The 12,913-nt window shown below is 33.1% G+C and overlaps 3 protein-coding genes across 3 annotated transcripts; 1 reads left to right on the plus strand and 2 right to left on the minus strand.

Annotated features, from left to right (window-relative positions):
* Positions 1–1,454: 1,454 nt before the first annotated feature.
* On the minus strand, positions 1,455–3,102 carry LOC104756272 (putative galacturonosyltransferase-like 1). Its single transcript, XM_010478834.3, has one exon. The coding sequence runs from the start codon at positions 2,660–2,662 to the stop codon at positions 1,622–1,624; it is 1,041 nt and encodes a 346-aa protein (XP_010477136.1). The 5' UTR covers positions 2,663–3,102; the 3' UTR covers positions 1,455–1,621.
* Positions 3,103–7,878: 4,776 nt separating this feature from the next.
* Positions 7,879–9,230, minus strand: LOC104756273 (uncharacterized). Its single transcript, XM_010478836.2, has 2 exons — positions 9,060–9,230; positions 7,879–8,745 (listed from the first exon to the last, which is right to left on the minus strand). Exon 2 carries the CDS (start codon positions 8,722–8,724, stop codon positions 8,020–8,022), a length of 705 nt encoding a protein of 234 aa, XP_010477138.1. The 5' UTR covers positions 8,725–8,745; positions 9,060–9,230; the 3' UTR covers positions 7,879–8,019.
* A 1,932-nt stretch (positions 9,231–11,162) lies between these two features.
* On the plus strand, positions 11,163–12,177 carry LOC104756276 (pathogenesis-related protein 5-like). Its single transcript, XM_010478840.3, has 2 exons — positions 11,163–11,338; positions 11,411–12,177. Exons 1-2 carry the CDS (start codon positions 11,284–11,286, stop codon positions 12,103–12,105), a joined length of 750 nt encoding a protein of 249 aa, XP_010477142.1. The 5' UTR covers positions 11,163–11,283; the 3' UTR covers positions 12,106–12,177.
* The last annotated feature ends 736 nt before the right edge of the window (positions 12,178–12,913 follow it).

Here is a 12,913-nt window from a genome sequence, read left to right on the forward strand (position 1 = left end):
TTTGTAGTGTATGAAACACAGTGGGGCCATAGTCAAATAGACTCAATACCATTTTCACGTGTTGCGCAGAAAAGCTCTGAAGTCACTCACTCGGCTTCATATTATTATATGATCGGAAAGTATTGCAATTAAAAATATCAAAACTATCAAATAAAGTATTTACTATTACGATATCAAAAGTTTTGTTAAAAAATTGTTTACCAAAAAAAAGTTGTGTTAAATAGTAACTCATTTATAGTAAAGTAGCTTGAATCAAAGTGTTTAGTTTAGAGGAAACTTCAATAATATGTAGTAAAAAATTACGGGGAGGGGTCCAAAAGGTAAAATGTACAGTGAAAAAAAAAAATCAGACAAAAGGTAAGAGAAAAGAAGATGAAAGGTGACTCAAAGGTCAAAATGTACATTAATGTATGATGGGACTTTTGCTCGTGCTTTTTTTTCTCTCGGCTCAGACCACCGACACTCTCTGCCTCCAATTATTTCCTAAAACTTAATCTAATGATTTAATTTTATTTAATTTTCGTTGGACTTTCGATCATAGTCCTGAATAAAAATCAACATTGTGGATCTTTATGATTTTAAACAAAGCACGTCGCGGGTGACTATACTTGCTAAAATTATATGTGGGGGGTTTTCTCCAAAAGTTACGAATTATTGCTATGCAAGACAGCAAGATCGTGTATTTTCTCAAGATATTTTACGTTACTATTGTGAATTATTTGCTACCTTGCTAGTATCCACTATCCTGCCTACCCCATAATAATCTCATGGGAATATATACGTGGAAATTAGAGAAGCTTTTTTACTATGGTTTGGTTTTCGTTTTGGGTTTGGTGGTTTCGTAAGACAAAAATTGAAATAGGGAAACTTTAAGACACGTGATGTTGTTTTAAAGACGGATGATGGAAAATTCGAAAATGAGGCAACACATGTGCTCATCAAACCTACGAACCGTCTCCACATAGCTAGAATCCGGCAATGGAGTCATTATGTAATGTACCTTCTTCATTTACGATAATAGATTTCTTACGGTTGGCAATCTAAATTCCGTTTCTAAAGTTCCATTTGTTCCATTCCCCTTATTCACTTCCTATACTCCGAACAATACCCATGAAAGTTATGTATCAAGGAATATTTTATAAAAAAATTACATGTATGAACATATATATTTTAAGAAGGGTAACCAATATTCCATTTACTCTAAAATATTACCAAATACAAACGTTAGTGATTTGCAGCTTTTCTAATTCCGCAATAAATCCAATCCATTTCATCAAAATGGGGGAAAAAATGACCAAATAGACACTTGTTTAAAAAAATTAATTGATAGAATGACATTTTTAAGAAGAAGTTAAAAATTTATCCCCTTTTTCATTCCTTTTGTCACTTGAGATTACTTTTTAATTTTATTCTCTTCTATACTCCCAAACAAAAAAAAAACAAACGAACAAAAGTTCAAAGCAAAATGTTTTTTTTTTTTCTTTTTTCTTTTGGGTTATATGATTTACGTATCGATGATGTACATTAAAAACAAAAAATCACCTCCCTGTATATATTTATATGATATGTATACGTATATGTACCGTTATATTAAAAAAGAAAAAGAGTAAACCGAGACTGGTCAAGAATCCAGGGCGAACGGCGTTTGTAGAAGATCGTACGGAGCCCAAAGCGCGTCTAACGGACAAGGCCGGCCTGCGTCTAACCTAGCCCATGGCTTACCTTTCCCACTCCAATGCAACAAACTCACCGGACCAGGATGCAGATCTCTGCATAGTCCCCTAAAATTATCACCTCCTAAACCGTGCTGGTTCCACCGATGATTAACCGGTTTAATCAAACCGCCAAATACCAATAAAAACGGTGGTAACGAACCGAGCTCGTAAATTCTCATTCGTTTCTGCATCGCCATCCACTCTTCGATGCGTGACGTGTACGCGCCTTCGCGCCACCGCGACAGATCGATCACCATGACTCCGGTGTTGAAGTAGCAGGCTTTACGATCGGCGAAGGTTAATGAGAGAGTCGGATTTGACCAGAAGGTCGATGTGAAGTAGGAAGTGAAATTGGCGTTGCAGTACTCCGGCGCGGCGAGGACTGAGTCTCGGCCGAGATCTGTGGCGGCTAGTTTAGCGATGTCGTCGACGAGGATCAGATCGGAGTCAAGGTAGACGACGCGGCGGACGCAGGGAGGGAGGAGATCGGCGAGGTAGCTTCTAGCGTAGTTTAGAGGACAGTCCAGTGCGGAGCGGATTGAGGTGGAGATGAGCCGGGAGACGGAGGAGACGTTGAAGACGTAGACTTTGAAATCGAGGTAAGGGAATGAGGAGGAGATGGTGGCGCGTAAGGAAGACGCGTCGGCGGAAGCGGAGGCTACGAAGTGGAAAACTATGTTTTCAGGGCAAGAGGAGTGTTGGAGGACGGAGAGCACGGCGGCGACTGAGCCGCGAATGTAGGCGGCGTCGAGTGTCATCGCCACGTGGACAGCTCTACGGGAGCAGAAGATTGGTTTGGCGGCGTCGTCGGAGTCATCGATTGAGGGGCAATCAGCAGAATTGTAAAACTGTGGGGCTTCTTTGAATTTTTGGATAATTGGAGTGGCGAAAATGGGATTAATGAGAACCAGCGAGATGAGAATGAGAAGAAGATGATGTTTGGACATGGTTTCTTCTTCTCTTTCAGACAAACTAAGTAACTCTCTGCTTGTCTTGGAAGGTTTTGTTTCTCTCAACTGAGAACAAGAAGAGAAGAGCTGTCTCTCAGACTTTTTATCATGTGTATGTGTCTATGTTTTGTAGTAAGAGAGAGAGAGGAAAAATATAAATATATAAAAACTGGTTTTGCTTAGATTTTGGGTTTCTTCCTACTCTCATAAAAAAATATATATTGATTAGATTCCAAGCCCTTTTCATCATTTTAAAATTATTTTTATTATTTATTTATCTTGAATTATGACTAATCCTTAAAATTATTTACTGAATTTTAGAATTTTTCGATTGAAATGTTTCTTAAAAAGAAATAATATGGAATGCAGAAGTGTGGGAATTTATTGCATCCACATGATTACCGAAAATCAGTGTAGATCCACGTTATAGGCTATATAATGTATATTAATTGTTGATTACACTAGTATTTTCATTTTGAGTCTTTTTATTTTTATTTTTGGTCTTTTACTTTTTCTTACTACAAAATGCACGAAAAAAAAAGATATGGAAGTTGATATATCAAAATTGACAAGTACTTATCAAAAACAATTCCACACACGTAATAGCGTTATATTTGGCTGTGTATAGACTACAAAACAAATAGTTTTTTTTGGAATTTGAAAATTTCGAATAGATATATGGAATTATAGAAATTTTTGTGGCTACTACTTAGTACAATTTCGCAATTCCACGAGAATAGGGGGGAAGATAGAAACGTGAAATGAATGTTTTTGAGAATAATTTTAACTAGCTGTACAACGAGAATGATATATTACATGACTTTGTCAATAATTCTTATGGTTGAGATGTTATGTTTTAGCGTCAAGCTTTATAGAATTATAGTAAATATATTCACTTTTGCTATAAGTCTTTTTGGTTTTTCTTTGAAGTTTCTATTATGGTCCTTTGTCACTTTCCATGGCTACGACGAAATTTGTAGGTGAAATGGAATATAACTAAGGGTTAATTAAATAAATACCACAATTCTAAAAGTTATTTAAGAGAATAGCACAACAATTTTTTTTACTAGGAGAATATCATGGGACCCACGTTTTTTGGGAGTAAAAAGACAAAATCACCCTTTTCTTATTTTATTGTAATGTAGAAATGAAAGATTACCTGAAATTTTTTAAAATAGCATGTAATATTTATATTTTACATCTCATTTATGAACCCAAACTGGGACATATAATTTCGTTCTAATTGTAAAATCTAAACCCTAACCATCTCATTTGTGAACCCAAACCGATATATAATTTCGTTCTAATTGTAAAATTTAAACTCTAACCATCTTATTTGTGAACCCAAACCGACATATAATTTCGTTCTAATTGTAAAATCTAAACCCTAACCATCTTATTTGTGAACTCAAACCGACATATAATTTCGTTCTAATTGTAAAATCTAAACCTTAACAATCTCATTTGTGAACCCAAACCGACATATAATTTCGTTTTAATTGTAAACTTTAAACCCTAACTATTTCATTTGTGAACCCAACCTGATATATAATTTCGTTCAAAAAACAAAAATAACATGATATTTAAACAAATAACATGTAATATATATAATGGGTATAAAAGTAATTGTATATGAAGAGAGAGAATAGATTGTGGGTCCCATGGTAGTTTGTTAAATACTTTTCATTTTTATGGTATGTAGTGCATATACTCTATAACTAATGATATACCATGGATCCTTTTGCAAATTCTATTATAAAACGCCAATTTGCATTTTAACATATTTTTGCCACGCTTTTTTTTGGGTTCAAGTCTTTTTATTTTAGAATGGTGTCTTTTATTTTCAATGATTGAATTTTCTTCTCTTTTCCTTTTTCTAATAAACTTTTTTTTTTTTTTTGGGGATCATGGGGAATGGGCACATGGTCAGGAACAGGAAGTGGGTTTCCCTATTTATTTTCCTTACGAAATTTCAAATTTTCTAATCTCAACTTGTAATGAAATGAAATTTGAAACTAAATTTTGGACGAATTTAAAAATTTGTATACCTATCATATTAAAAAAAAAAAAAAATACACGTTTAAGCTCAAAATGAATCATTGGTTTTGACCGAGACCGACAGTAGTTTATTATGAACTACCATCGTTTGAATAAAATTGAGATTCGTTTAAGTTGCAATAACAAATTATTTGAAGAATATATAACAATGAGCATTTTATTAACTCGTTCATAGTTTCAACGTTTTGGAAAATATACTTAAGAATGCATTTTGAGTCCATAGTATTAAGCACAGTACATAGCTCGTTTTGTTAAACATGTTGAATAAATACTTAATTAGGATAATGAAAAATCATGACGATAAATAAAATATTATAAAGTTTTCCATTATAACTAATAAAACACTTATCAACCATCATAAAGATAAACGTAGAAAAGCAAGACGCGTGGGCCAAACATGAAATGAAATGGAATAATATCTCAAATCCTAATGGTACGACTTTTCTTTCATCACCTAATGTGAATTCGCGAATACTTTTGGGTTAAGGAGTCTTTGGAATTTATACATTTCTTATTCTTTTTTCTTTTTTTTTGCATCCCTTTTTGCACTTTTTTGTAGTTTTCATTTTATTTCATTTCAAATAAATCCCTTTCGTTATGTAAAACATCCGCGATTAAGACAACTCACTGCAATGCACCATTTAAAGATACTCCAAAAGATATATAAAGATACACCATATAGAGTTTTTATGTACGAAAATATTCAAATGTAGGTACGACAATGTTTCGAAGTCTATATCATCATTTTATCGACATGGTAAACCTATTGTGTTCGTGTCTGTCCGTATTTAAAACATAAAACGTAAAAAAATAAGGTTGAACTATATATCACCAATCACAGTCGATAACAATAAGTTGAAAGTAGGGGAAAAAAAAAAAAGTTCAACGTATACGTAGTTTTGTGCAAGTAGATAAAAAGTAACTAAGTTAATGTTTCCAGTCTAAAATATCTATAAATCTATACCAATCGAATCTTACTTGCACTATGTTTTTCATAAGAGTAAAAAAGTTATGAGTTATATTAGAAGCCAACTTGATCTGTTGGGCCATCGTTTTTTCTTGACAACCCCTTCACTTGGTTCCGAAGGGAATTTGGGTGCTAAAACTCAAAGCATTGTAAAAATGCAGTGCAGGGTTCCCTTCTTCCACTTGCCTTTCATATATTTTAAACAAAACTAATTTCATTTTAGCATTGTGATTCTCACAATTCACAAATCACTATATGAGTATACTTCATTTTATTCCGCTGTTTTAAAACATGAAACTCTAATACTGTGATTTATCTTCTTCAAACTACAGTTTAATTTTTATATGGATAGTACACTATCGTGTGATATTAGTTAATTTTTTAAAACACTACGTATATAATATATATGATATCAAACGTAAAGTTGTGACGACAAACGTAAAGTATCTATCACAATATTGAGTTGCTGTCTTGATTCATACTACTACATATCCATTATTCAATTATATCATCAAGTTATGTCATCGATGAAGACCAGATGATACATTCAATAAATATAGTTACGAACGTAATACCAATAAATAAGCATGTGTCATGTGTGCATCAAGGGAGGGGTCTCCATTATTACGTATACATGTTCATGTGTGTATGCAATAAAAATGTATAACTTAGGGCATCTCCAAGAGATACTTTAAAAATGAAGTATGCAAACTTAAAAAATGAAGTATGAAGCTTTTTTTCTCCAAGAGTATACTTCATATATGAAGTTTTTAAAATAAGTATTTTACATTATAGTCCTTATATTATTTATAATTACTTTAAAATCATAAAACTTTTATAAATAACTCTAAAACATACATTAAATGTTATTTTAGTATTTTATAATATATAATACATTAAAACATATAATATTGTATAACTTTAAAACATATAATATTTTATAACTTTATAATACAATAAAAATATAATAATTTATAACTCTAAAACATACATTAAAACTTTTATAATATTAATATTTTAAATTTATTTAAAACATATTTAGTTAATTTTATATGTAACAATTAAATTTATAATAATATATGTAAAATACTTTATAGTGATAAAATTTTAGGACTAAAATGATAAAAAAAAAACATAATTTAAGAGATTATTTGTGAGATACATAAATCTAGGGATTGAAATGCAAAAAAGAAAGATGAAACTTCAAATTTGGAGTTTTGAACAGTGATACTTCAAATATGGAGTGTCACTGTTCAAAACTCCAAATTATGAAATATTGAAGTATCTCTTGGAGGGCATAAAACTTCAAATATGAGGGGATAGAGTATCTCTTGGAGATGCCCTTAAGTTTAGGAGTACATACTTGATAAGAAACCATGAGAAGATACTGCATATATGTGTGTGAAGTCTCTGACAAGAAGTTAAAAATTACATGGGACTCAGTGTCTCAAATGTAGATTTCGGATAAGCATTAATGGTATACACATTCACTTCCATGAGTCCAAAAAGCCATAACTTTAATTAGTCTTCTTCTGAAATAGTTCTCCTGCTTCCTAATAATTAAGAAAAACTTGGATGTATTGACTGCATGTGACTTGAAAATATTTGTATGTATTTAATCAGTTTCATACTTGTTTTACATGTATATACACGCATCTGTCGGGTTCGGTATCAAGGAAAAAAAAGAGAGTAAAAATACAACCGAGACAAAAATTATAATATAGTATAGGCATTGCTCAATGCTCATCTAATATAATAATTATCACAATAATTCCTCTGGTAGCTAGCTAGCTACTGTTCTTACAAGTTACAAGTACTAGGGAGCATCTTATGTCTCGTCTTCCAAATAGCTATGAACACTAGAGAGAATGTCTACTTGTTGCAAAAACTTAGTCGAAAGTGGAAGAAGACAAAGTGAACTTAAAGATCACAATCCCTTAACGAAAAAACAAACATTGTGCAGACACTGGAGACAATAATGTAGCTTGATCCATCACTCCCATTTATTGTAGCCTAATCAACGACCTTTCATTACAAATAAGAGGCTCTAAAACGTTTTTGAAGCAAAAAGTAACTAATCATCCCGTAGAAGCCAACCACATGGCTATGACTAATGGATCGATCCAACATTGTGAGAATAAAAACTTAAGTATTGAGACTCGCGAGTCAAATCTTTAAGTAACATTAGTAAGAGAATCCAACAGGTATTAATATATATGAACAATTCGCTAAGTAGCAGATTACAAGCCAAATCAGGAAATCACAGCATATTTTCTCAGGTTTTATGCAACCAGATCTAGAATATAAAGTGCTAATCGATTAATCCTCACTAGCCAAAGATGAAGGACAACACAACGAAAACTAAAAGAACGAGAAGCAATATCTTCAAGTGATGGTCTTGTTGTCTTTGTTGATGTAGACCGGTGTGACGTTGATAACTATGCATATGCGAGTGTCCTCCTCCATGGAACGGATTAGAGAACCCGTGAGGGAAGCTACCAGAAGCAGCAGCTCCATACATAGCTGCATTAGGGAATCCATGGAAATGGAGGTTGAACAAGGAAGGAATCAAACCTCCAAACGAAGCAGACAGAGTAACATTCCCAAACCTCGCACTCGCCATGGGAGCAGCAAAACCTCCCATGAACCCTCCAAACCCATGATGATGATGATGAGCAAAACCATGGTTAGGATCAGGAGGTTGTGTAGTCTCGGGTCTCTGCCCGGAAGGACGGTTAGGCACTTCGAGCCCCGGTATAGACTTGGACCGAGGGTCAGCAGAGGACTTACCTCTACCGTATAAAGGAACCAATCTGTCTTCTTCAATGGCGGCTTTGCAAACGGGACATTCTTTAGACTGAGAATGGAGATGGAGCCATTTGTATAAACAAGGCCAACAGAACAAGTGACCACAGAGAGTAACAATAGGGTCTTGAGCCAAGTCTAAGCAAATGTTACATTCAAAGTTACCAGAATCATCATTGCTGCTGTTTGTGTTGTTATTGTCGCTAGAACAAGAAGGGTCTTCAGACATAATTCCACCCTAAAAAATCTCCTACACAACCAAAAACATAATAAACAGAGAAGATTACTTTAACTAATTAACCAAACTGAAATTAGTGATTCCAAATTAACTATTAAAACATCGATCGATCATTAAGGCCTATAATAGAAAAAGAAAACAAAATCATAAACCCCTAGATCTCCCCGTTAAACCACTAAAATCACCGGTTATATAACCAACTGAACTCTAAATCGAACCAAAGCATTATTAACAAAGACACGAGAATCGAGAAGCAAACAACAAAAAAACAAAATTGAAAAGATACGAAGCGAAGCAATTGATCGGAGTAGAGAGATATATTATACCAGTTGGATCGGCAGATGAAGGGATCGAACGAACGAACGAACGATTGCAAGAAAAAAAAATGAACACGTTCGCTTAAGGGCTAAGGTTTTGGTTGTTGACCGGAGGAGACAAGTATCATCATCATCATCGACGAACCATCATCGTCTTTTGTTTATTAGTATTTTTAACCTATTTTTATTTTATTTTCCCCGCGAATTTGACGTGTCTTTTGGGCTGGTCCCAAAATCCACGTGGATACATGTGTGTACACATGACGGATGACTAGTGGCCTAATGGGTAGAGATTATTTGAAGTCAACTACTAAATATTATTGGCGGTTCGATTAAGGTTATTATTTAGAAGATATCTAGTAAAATCTTTGCTTAGTTATAGTACTAATTTAAGCATGTTGTAAAAAATAAAAATAAAAGAGAGTTAAAACAAAGCAATGACAAAAGTCACCAAGATTGGAGCTTTTTTTTACATGAGCTTGGAATGTTCAAAACAGTTCATTTCCCTAGACGTACTCTTGCATTGGATCGTTTAAGTATACTGAGTGACGGATCTGATGAGGCTACTTTCTACAGCATAGCGGTTTATGAATTTTGCTCAAATTCTAGAAAAAGTTACATTGTCCATCTTTGGTCTTATTTTTGTTTGAAACAATTAACGGAGGTAACGTGTGGTTTATCCAAAAAAAAATAAACGCGTTTTGCTAATTGCTAATTAATTAACCACAAAAAAAAGAAAGGTTGATGATTTGGATGCAATTTGCATACTGTTGCCTTTCAGGGTATAATGTTGTGGCTTCATATCCACACCAAATACATAGTATAATTCTACAAGCGGAGCCTCCTTTCTGTTACTTTATAGTTTATGCTTAATAGAATTATTTTATATTTAGTACTAATCCTTCAAGATTGAAATGGATTCACTGGCATTGTGACAAAATGATGTTTACGTGAGTTAGAAACTGGTCATAGACATATTTGGAATTTGGTCGGTAAAGGAACCGTTACATGACAAACCTTACCTTGGTCGTTCCCAAGAAGAATTTAATTATTTTTTTTCCAGATGACACAACATGTGAGAGATAAAACACCTGTTGTAGCACACGTATAACAACTCGAATATATATATATATATATATATCTGTTTTTTTGAATGAATGTAAAATTTTATTCATCAAAAAAACATTTTCTTTACAATAAATGTAACCCTTTTGATCCTAAAAAGAATTTGAATACAATGAATGCAGCGTTATGTTCTGGTGGAAAACCAGAGTATAAGTATGCCCTCATAGTTTCGGTGGACTGAATTCAGAAGGAGGAGGAGCTTATTAGCGAATGGTCTTGTCGATCAGTTTTCCAAGTCGAAATGATCAGTGGAATTAGATTTTACAATTCTAGTGTGTTATTTTATATTCTGAATGCATATATACATTAGATTTCTAATTTTACTCATAATCTAGAATTAAATTAATCCACTAATCATTTACTCCCTCTGTGTTAGAAATTTAGAAATGATGATTTTTAAAGATTTTCACACAGATTAATAAAACAATTAATGTTTAGTTATAAATATAGTTTTCTTTATAATAACATAACTATTAACCAATAATAGTTCATCATGATTTTTAAAGATTTTCACACAGATTAATAAAACAATTAATGTTTAGTTATAAATATAGTTTTCTTTATAATAACATAACTATTAACCAATAATAATTCATCAAAATTTTAAATTATTATTTAATAAATCTTGAAATCTACAATTTCATAGTATTATTTTATAAAAAAAAAATACAGAAATCAATATCTGTAATACAAGATAAATTCTTAAAATATCATCTATTCTAATACAGAAAAGTATTAAATAAGAACACATATATATATATATTAATCTTTTCTTAATTTCCGTAAAATATCTCAAAAATATAGGAAATAAAGTTATGAGAAATAAGTTATTATGAATAAATAATAGATTTATATCTAAACATTAAATGTTTTTTTATGTAAAATTTTTAAAAATCATCTTCTAGTAATACAATATTATCACATAACAATTAAGAAACATATACCTTTAAAAAAAAAAATCCTATATATGGTAAACATATAACCAGAATAATAAGGTAAAAAGAGATATAGTCCCCTACAAAGGATTATAAATAGAGAGACATGCATCGTTAACTTGCACTCATCATCACAGCTTCAAAATTTCAATACTAATTAATCAGATTAACAAATGGCGATTTTCTCCAGATTACACCTTCTCTTCTTCTCATTCATCATAGCCACATGTAATACATACACAAACACTCTTTTCATTATTGATTCATTCTCTTCTGCTAATCATTATTTTATTTTGCAAGGTACAATTCCCATCGTCTCCGGCACCGTTTTCACCTTAACAAACCACTGCAGCTCCCCAGTATGGCCAGGAATTCTCACCTCAAAGGGCACACAACTCGGCGACGGCGGGTTTGCCTTAGCTTCAGGATCTTCCGTCACCTTAACCGCTTCTCCTGGCTGGTCCGGTCGATTCTGGGCTAGAACGGCGTGTGACTTCGACGAATCCGGCACCGGTAAATGCGCCACCGGAGACTGCGGCGGGAAACTAAAATGCGCTGGCGTGGGAGGAGCTCCACCGGCTACACTGGCCGAGTTCACGATAGGAACCCCCGGACATAAATCAAAATCCGTTCAAGATTTTTACGACGTGAGCCTCGTCGACGGTTACAACGTTCAGATGAAAATCACACCGCAAGGTGGCTCGGGGAACTGTAAAATCGCGGGATGCGTTTCGGACGTGAATGCGATCTGTCCGAATGAGCTAAGCGTTGTGGGCCCGCCGGGTGTTGTGGCGTGTAAGAGTGCTTGTGAGGCTTTTAACAAACCGGAGTATTGTTGCACCGGCGCTTTTAGTAAACCGGAGACGTGTCCGCCGACAAGGTACTCGAAGATATTTAAAAGAGCTTGTCCTACTGCGTATAGCTATGCATACGATGATGCTTCTAGCACTTTTACTTGTACCAATGCTAATTACTTGATCAGTTTCTGTGCTTAAACCGAATAAGCCTTTGTTATTATTTATCAACAACAATATTGGAGAAAGAATTAATCCTTTTTAACATAGAAAGTAATCACTTTACAAATTCTCAACGACAACGTTCTAAAACAAAAAAAATAAAAGAGATGAAGACATTCTTATTAACGAGGAAGACAGAATTAATCAAAGATTAATTTCTAAGATAAGATGAACATCCTTTTTGATGTTTAAGACAAAACCAAATACATAAAAATATCAAAGTTTCTCTGAGTAAAATCGTTTTCTCTTTTATAGCAGATTCTAAACCACATACAATCAAACTTTCTTTGGTCAATTAAATGTTCATAAGAAAATACAATGTCTTATTATTGTCTTTGTAGTTATATCAAACTTTTGTATTGTAATTTTAAGCATAATTTAATTGCAAACAAATCTTCAATATATGTATAATTTAAGAATAAAACCTATGGCAATTAAAATACGACATAATGACATATTGTATGTTTGTTTTAAACCTTTTCTAGTTCTCTTTCTCTATATAAGAAATTAATGATTTTTTTCTTCTTTTTACAAGAATGAAAATTCAAAATTTCTTCTTTATTGATGACACTTGTCTCACGCACACAAAAAGGAAACTTAAGTAAAATCATGCGTCTCTAACTCTATGTAACTTCCTCACCATCATGCCCTTTCTTTATAACTCTCCAAGGAGCCTACTAAAAAGAGATATACTAATAGTAAATACATGATATTAGTTGATTTGAGCTTCATCAACCAGTATATATATAGTGTCCAATTGCAATAATTAAAAAAGAAAAAGACTTCT

Source organism: Camelina sativa, chromosome 17 (genome assembly GCF_030686135.1).
Source record: "Camelina sativa cultivar CO46 ecotype springtype chromosome 17, ASM3068613v1".
Taxonomy (NCBI): domain Eukaryota; kingdom Viridiplantae; phylum Streptophyta; class Magnoliopsida; order Brassicales; family Brassicaceae; genus Camelina; species Camelina sativa.

Excerpts from the sequence above, each read along its gene's own strand:
- LOC104756272 (XM_010478834.3), bottom strand. The coding sequence starts at position 2,662 with ATGTCCAAACATCATCTTCTTCTCATTCTCATCTCGCTGGTTCTCATT.
- LOC104756273 (XM_010478836.2), bottom strand. The coding sequence starts at position 8,724 with ATGTCTGAAGACCCTTCTTGTTCTAGCGACAATAACAACACAAACAGC.
- LOC104756276 (XM_010478840.3), top strand. The coding sequence starts at position 11,284 with ATGGCGATTTTCTCCAGATTACACCTTCTCTTCTTCTCATTCATCATA. Across the intron at positions 11,339-11,410 it reads CTCATTCATCATAGCCACAT|GTACAATTCCCATCGTCTCC; the intron begins GTAATACATACA and ends TTATTTTGCAAG.